Source organism: Cinclus cinclus, chromosome 5 (assembly GCF_963662255.1).
Source record: "Cinclus cinclus chromosome 5, bCinCin1.1, whole genome shotgun sequence".
NCBI classification, from domain to species: domain Eukaryota; kingdom Metazoa; phylum Chordata; class Aves; order Passeriformes; family Cinclidae; genus Cinclus; species Cinclus cinclus.
The window spans coordinates 16,949,764-16,957,934 of NC_085050.1; the positions used below are offsets into that span (position 1 = coordinate 16,949,764).

The 8,171-nt window shown below is 39.7% G+C and overlaps 1 protein-coding gene across 1 annotated transcript in view; it reads right to left on the bottom strand.

Annotated features, from left to right (window-relative positions):
* The window catches only part of KCNIP4 (potassium voltage-gated channel interacting protein 4), a 284,179-nt gene extending 282,376 nt beyond the window's left edge, over window positions 1-1,803 (bottom strand). Inside the window, exon 1 of the mRNA XM_062493421.1 lies at window positions 1,716-1,803. Within this exon, the coding sequence (XP_062349405.1) occupies window positions 1,716-1,803 (88 nt within the window). The remainder of the gene's footprint in view (window positions 1-1,715) is intronic.
* Window positions 1,804-8,171: the final 6,368 nt, after the last annotated feature.

Genomic DNA, 8,171 nt, shown 5'->3' on the forward strand with positions numbered 1-8,171 from the left:
TATCCTGATCTCATTTGCCACATAATTTGAACATGATGAAGTCTGTTAACTTAAAAAGAGTAGTAAGATGCCATCACCTGTAGCAAAAAAAAAAAACCCTGAAAATCTCCTCAGAAGTATCTCAGCTCTTCCTAAGAGTGGGGATTTTTTACTTGCTTGCTTGCCTGCCTTTAAGGAAACATGACTGAGGCCACTCCACCAGGCTTTTTATCATTGAATACATGCTGCTTAATTGTAAAAAAAAAAGAACTTCTTTTAGTGACAGCATATGAATCAGTATCCTCAGCAAGTTTTGAAATTATTTTGAATTGTGAACTCAGAAAGACTGCAGCACAAATGTCAGTCTGAAAAATAGAGTAGTGTGTGCATCATTCAACTAGATAGGAAAGAAAAAGCTAGGATGACTTTTTGAGAGAGTATTGCTATGAATTTCTAACACATCTTTCTTCTTGCATCATATATTATTTAATTTCCATAGCAACCCATGGGAGCAAGAAGCCAGTGTTTTCAGAAAAATTTGAATTGATACAACTCACAAAAGAGAAACTATGATAGACTAGGAATGATAAAGAAAATGAAGGCAGATAAATTCTGTTACCAGATACTCAGTTATTAAAAAGCTGTGTCAGATTTCCATAAGTTACAAGCATCCCATAAAGTAAGCAGTGTCAGTGTTTGTGCTATGACTTTTATAGCATTGTAACCCCAAATCTGATTAACTGCATGCATCAAATCTTCCAATTATTACTGAAGAGTCAACTTCGCTCCCAAATTGTTTCATCAGTGCCAAATCAAAAAACACAACCAACACACCACCACCAAACAAAAATAACCTGCTGAAACTTTCAGATGACTTTAAATAAATGGCTTTTAATTCTCAACAATTGCGTTAGCATAACTGGATATTATCTGCTGATGCTGGACATGCAGCTCTGCAAGGGGAAAAAAAAGTAACTGAAGTCTAGAAAGAAGCACAATTATATTTTATAAATACAGAATGACATCATGTAAGTTATCATATTTGTCAGCTGTTGAGAACAGCCATAGAAAATGCTGAACTGTGAGAAAAGTATATTTTTCAAAGTGATAAGAAAACTACAGCATCTACTCAGTCTAGCTTAGAAAACTGGTACTGCACACTTTGTCCAAGGTTACAGAAAAAAAAAATTACCGAAGGAAAGCTGACAACCACTATGTTTCAAATTCCTTAAGGGCAAAGCACAAGTGTTATTTAAAATTTCCTACGAGATACTATAACATCCCATTGACAGTTTACAGCAGATTTACATCTTTAGATAAGCAAAACCAAGCCTACAAGAAAAAGAATGTAGTGTGCTTGTCAAAGAGTATCAGTCCAAGAAACAGTGAAAATGAAAAACATAGGATTCATCCTTTATGACCAATGTGTCTTCTCTGCAATGACTTTAACACATACAGGAGAACAGGTGGAAGGAAGCATGTACACTCACATCCCAAATTGGGTTCGTGTGTGTAAAGGCTTAGAGAATGTCAGACTGTCTAAATACTGTAACATCAGACTACGCTCTGTTTTCATTATGCTCAGCCACAAAGTAGTTCACAGATCTTCTTTTATTATTATTATTTATAAGATGAAAGGAACGATAATACAAAACAATGACAACCCTGTATTATCCTTAGGCAATTCTCTTGTTATCATGCTGAACAGCTCGACTACAGAGAAAAACAGTCATTACCTGTGTGAAGAGAACCTGTGATTAGCCTGAGAAGGTACTGGGCAAATTTCATTATTTCCCGCTTACACCGCTTCCTACAGCCACTCATCTTAGGCAATGGGGTATTCCTCTGAGCAGAGCCTGAAGACTTTGCCAATAAAGGGAACAGTTTCTGCCAGCAAACTTCTGGGGCAGTTCGGAGCTTCACACGGCCTCGCCGCCTCCTCACGGCCTCGCAAACCCCCGCCGATCCACCTCGGGTGGCTTCGCCAGGGAGCCCGCGGCAGCCGGCGGCGCGGGGCGCGGGCGCTGCCACGGCACAGCGCGGCGCGGCACGGCACGGCACGGCACGGCTGGGCAGGGCAGGACACGGCACAGCTCGGATGGGCAGGGCAGGACACGGCACGGCACAGCTCGGATGGGCAGGGCAGGGCAGGGCAGGACACGGCACGGCACGGACGGCTCGGGCTCGGCGCGCTGCAGGCACTGGCGCGGTCAGCGGCGCCCCCGGCTCGGCCGGACCCGCGGCAGGCGCTGGCCGCGGGCGGCTCCGCGGGCGCGCAGCCCGGCGGGCGGGGCGGTGCCGGTGCCGGTGCCCGCCCCACGCAGGCAGCCCGGCACCGCCCCCGGGAGCCGCTCCGCTCTGCGCTCCTCCCGCTCCAGGTGGGAGCCGGCCGGGGCCGAGGGCACGGTCCTACCCCTGCCTGCCCTGCGGGAGCGTAAGGGAGCCGCGAGCAGGCGGGGCTCCCCTCCACCTGCGTTCCGCATGTCGGCCTCGGGCCCCGCAGCCTGCCTGAAGGTCACGGGAACGCCAGGGCACTGCACACCTGTACGGCGGGAAGAAGGGAGCGGGAAGCCTGCAGGTACCTCTGTGCGGGGAGCTGCCCCTGCTCTGCAGCCCCCTGACCTGCGGCAGCTGGGAAACAGGCTCTGACACCGTTAGCGTTGTGTGCTTAGAATGTCTCCAAGAAAGTCTCGTTAGGAAGCGACCTGTACTTCTTACCGTTCCCTTATACATTCATGTTTTCCAACTTGCTGAGAAGTGTTTCTTATTAATAAAAATGATCTGCTGTAGTCTACATCCATGACCACAGAAGCCAAAGAATATGTTTTCATTTCCCTTGGAGTATTTCCCTCACAGAGAACAGCTCTATTGCATTAGAGGGTGATGCAGTACGTAATGCCTAATACAGTTAAAAAAAAAAAAAAAGAAAAAAGACAACCCATTAAGGAAAAGCTTAATGAAAGAAAATCATCAACTGATCTAATTTTATGACAGCACTGGCCACAAAACATTTTGGTGAATGCCTTTAAAAATTACAATAAACACAAACGCACATCTTCAAGCTGTTGTCTATATTATGCAGCGAGCAGAGATAAATACATTGTAGACACAATATATCAAAGCAGTATCAAAGTTGCAGTTAGATGACGCAGTTTTTCTGTGTCTGCTATCTGAAGCACAAGCCTGCTTTTTTATGCTTCCAGTGAAGCTACACAGATAATGGAAAGAACCAAAATGAAATAGCTCAGAGAAGCCCCTAGGTTACTCGAGCACATGGATTATTCTGAGAAGGATATGGGCAAATTCCAGTATTTCATGTTTGCACTACTTCCTACAAAGCAGGAACTAATTTCCTGGCACAGTTTTGTCTGAAGAGACACAATACAGTTTGACCAAAGAAAACCTCCCAAAATAAGAACCCACAAACCCAAAAAACTCCCATGAAAACCTACAACCAACCAACCAAACAACAAACAAAAAACTTTCAACCCAATACCCCTTCAACAAAACCCATCACATTCTGAAGTACTGGAGATGCCAGTGTACCTCACAAATTTCTGAACTCCTCTGGTCTCTGAAAGGAAAACTCCTTAAATAGCTGGTAGAGGTGAAGACATACTAAACGATAAACCTGTAACTCTTCTTTAGAAGAGGACTGAAGAGGCCAGTGTAAATGGTTCTGAGCTGGAGTCCTTGACCTTTTTAATCCTTTGACACCTCCAATTGCTTTATAGAATTTTCACTAGCAGTGTTCCTTCAAAATAAGGAACTGAAAATAACTAAAGCCTAAACAACAGATATACTGGTTTTCTAAAGCCATAAGCATGCATCACCAACACCATGTGTTGCTTTTCCTCCACCCAACTAACCCCTCAAATAAAGCTGTACCAGTTCTGAAACTGTTTCCTAAGCCTTTTCATTTCAATACAGCAATAACAATAATTGCTACCTAAGGAAGATTTCATGAAAGACTTTTGACTATTTTCACCAAGATATTTTTTAACCATCATTGCAGTATTTTGACAACACTGGATCTAAATCTATCTCCCATCTATTTCTCTGGTCAGCAGAAAAGACTGACTAAGAGTAAAGGTGGCTTTTTTTTTTCCCCAAATCAAGAGAGCGGATCAGAGAAAAGGGGGCAGGAAAGTTAGCACAGAAAACTAATAAAACCAGCATGGTACTTTTGAAAAACATAGTAAAATTATATGTTGGACAGTATCAACTTTTATATATTGGTAATATACCTTTTTTATCTTTTTCTAATTGATGGGACACACTGAGGTCCTCAGTCAGAGCCAGCCTCTTTGCACTGAGGTATAAAAATACTTTTCATATCTACAAGCTAGGTCCATCCCTAATAATTAATATAATAGATAGAGCTGAACTAAAACCCACTGGAACAAGGTCTTCTTAATGTCAGGAGGGTCTGCATCAGTTCCTGGAAATTCTGACTTTGGAACCAGGTACTTAGAAAAGCCACTATTTAAGTACAATGTAGGAGGAATTAAACACATGCACACATAACAAAAGTTCTTTTCAGACATTAGGAAAAACAAACATATGATAAAAGTAAAAGCTCTCTGAAAACTGTATTTTCAAATTGTTTCACCAAGTCCAGCTCGTGGCCTCCTAGAATAACATAAAATACAAATTTACTTTGTTTTGAAATGCTTGTCAAGAAAGACATTAGTAGGGAGGAAACATATGCAGTTTTTGTAAAAGACTGTCAACAGCTGCAGCCAAGTTTAAAAGCAAAATGGAAACATTTCTCTGAATGTACAAAGCATATTATAGTGCAGTCAGGACAAACTGATTGACAATATTAAAATATTTTCTTCCTGTGAGGATTTCTACACAAAGCTACAAGATGCAAAGCTACAAATCTTAAAAATCTTTGTCACCATGGCAAGAAAGTAGTGCAAAACCAAAAATGTATGAAAGTAAATTCTCTTCAGTCAAAAGATTAAATTCCACATGCATTTTTATAACTTCAGTTGTGGTCTCAGCATCACAGGTCTATGCCCCAGGCCTAGCTCCTGTCAACTGAAGTGCAACCTAACCATCCTTAGAGGAGGGTACACATTGATACAGCTTTAGTCCAACACTACCAAAGTAAAAAAGCTACACCAATATCGTAGTTCAACCAAACACAACCAAAAGAGAAATACATTAACAACAACAGGAGAAAAAAATTAAAATTACTAAAGAAAACCAATTATTTTTAGATTGTTTAGGTTGTTGGGACAATGTGGATGACTCTTCTTTCAAAAAAGAAAAAACTACAAACTCCAAAAGCATTTAATGTCTCAGAAGTGACTACTGCAATAGACTGGCATTGAATGGTGAATAATGCTGAATTAGCTAGCATTATAATTTTGAGAGAGAAGAAGTTGCTAAATACAGATTTTATTTTATAAAAAAACCATAGAAAAAACATCTCTTAAAATATTCAAAAAGAAATTAAATGTGGCTGTTGTCATATGAAGTAACAATGGCAAAATTCAAGTGCCAAAAGCACATATAATAGTTTAAGGAGAGAAAAACAAAAGCTATCACAAATATTTGGTAAGAAGAAACCTATAGAATATGGATGACAGTGCACACCGAATATAAATGTTCTAGTCTGGGAATAAAAAACTCCAGTAGAAGCTGAAGTGACATATACAGAGCACAGGTTGATTGGCTTCTTGCAGGCAATTTACTTTGTAAACCTCTTTCATTTGTACACAATCCTGTGACTTCAAAAAACAAAATTTCCTCCTGAACTAGCCCTTGCTATTGACTAAAAGCAAATTGAAATCTTACAACAAGTATCCACTCAATTAAATGCTTCAACCTCATGAGAAAGGGTTATCCACAGGAAGTTATCCAGGAGCACAGAAAACTTGTAGAGTTTCCTTGGTGTTCACTCCAGAGGCTTGTAAGAGCTTTATTTTTCTTAATGCAAATACTGAATTCAATAACTGATTTTTTTTTTGATCAAAGGATTTTTAACTTTTTTATTTCAAAAACCAGAGATATTTACAACCTAAGCCCATGGCAAGCAATAACAGATGGGCAGAAACAAACAGATGGGTGAGCACAAGGTAACAGCAAGATGTTTACAACAGAGCATAATAAACAGCTGCCACAAGTAGATGACCATCACCAGATCTCTTTTCAGTTGCTCCTTGTCTGTCATAAAACTAAGGGTCCTCTTAAATCACAGTCCCTACTGTATTTATTTTAATAGCTCTTCTGTGGACTTCTTGACTTGGCAGTATTGTGCACTGAGGTGTCCCAAGTTCACTATCATTATTCAAGTGGATGCAGCAGGATGAGAGTAATTCATCACAGAAGTCACTGGAAACCGCAAAAGTAATTCCAAATTATTAATGATGTCCATGAAAATATCAGCTACCACTTTTAGCCACAGAGAGTGAATAGCAATAAAAATTCTCTTGCACGTCATTTCCCCAAATTTAGTCTTAGATATTAACACAGACCAGAGGTGGTTATATGATAGAAGATGAACTGGGGAAGCAGAGATGCAGGCAATATGTTCCCTTCCTAAATGATCAGCAGAAACATGCTAGCTAAATTTACTTAAATGGTCATTGTTCTTTGTTGTCTGTCCCGAATGTTACAGTGACAACAAGGAACACAAAATTATTTCTTGCTCCATGCATTCCATGGATATTAAAATGGATGTTTACATGGGATGTGGACATGATCTTGCTCTGTCTTGTAGGAACAATAACTTCCACATAGCCCAGGACAGAGAGTGAGGGGACTGCCAATACAGTCTTATTTACCTTTAATTTTTTTATACTCTTCATAGCAGAATTAAAACCTTCCTATTAGCCCAACTGTTACTTTTCCAAACTGCATGCAATGTTTTTAAATGTGGAACACAAAATAGTAAGAAATCTTTATCCTGGCCTATGCTACTAAAAATTAATGCAGTCTTCCTGCTTTTGTCTATAGCCTTTAATTTCTCCTGAAAGCTTGCTAAGAATAATATCTTCAAACAGCTCTATTGCAGTGTTTAAAATAGGACTACAGAGAAATGACTGCTACCTCACACTGTTTGCATAATATCAACAAATTATACATGTGCTCTATTCTGATAACTAATACCTGTGTAAAATAAATTATTTTCATTGCTGTTAAGAGTCCCAGGCTCTATAGGTTCAATCTGAATTTTCTAATACATTTATGTAAACTAATACAACACGTTGGCTTAGCCCACCAGAACCTTTGACCAGTGTAACAGAAATACTTAAAACATTTATCTCTATTATTCCTACCTTCCCTGAGCTAGCTGCTCTCAGAATGCCTTTTTTTACCTACTCAGTGTCCTTGAAGCTTACCCCAAGGATTCATTTTCACACAACACTCTAAGATGATACTGCAGACATTCAACCAGGAGCTACAGCTGCCTCAACCTCCCCCATGGTCCACACTTGCTTAATTAAATATTCATCACTCCCAAATGCTGAAGTGTCAAACATGAGCAACTTCCCAGCCTGACCTCCTACAGCCAGCCTGTGCTTTGTGCTGGAGAACAAACAAGACTGGGACTTACTTGCTGAAACATAAAATGGCATGATGCAGTTTTCATGTTGCACTTTAACTTCTGTGCATGCACTGTAAAATTCTCACTGCAGAGTCCAGAGTACTAACTTTTAATGTTCAATATATATTGAATACCTGTATGCAAAATTGCATGGGCAGTGCTATCAATAAATGTTATGCAGACAACTAAAATATTAGCTTCCTTATAATACAGATCCTGTTTTGTATATATGGTCATACCTTTCGACTTAAAAATATATTACTGCTGAGTATTCACAAACAAAAAAAGTTATTGAAGCATACTAATATCAAGTATATGAGTTTTTTGGCTTTTTTTGGTGGCTTTGGACTCTTAAGTTAGTTCCGTTTACAAGAAAGTTGGGTGTTGCCTCCAAGAGAAAAGAGAAAAGTTCCCACAACTCGTTTAATTGTATCAGATTCTGCACATATTTATATCTATACTTAATGGAAGAGAAATCTGAACAGAAAAAAAACCCAGAAGGAATCATCTTTCCTGTAACAGAAACCATGGCTGTAATAGTCTGTAAGTTCCATAAATCTTTGAGATGTGATATAATTAAAACACATCCATATCATGTCCATGTGCAGTAAAAATAGTATAAAGGTTGTTT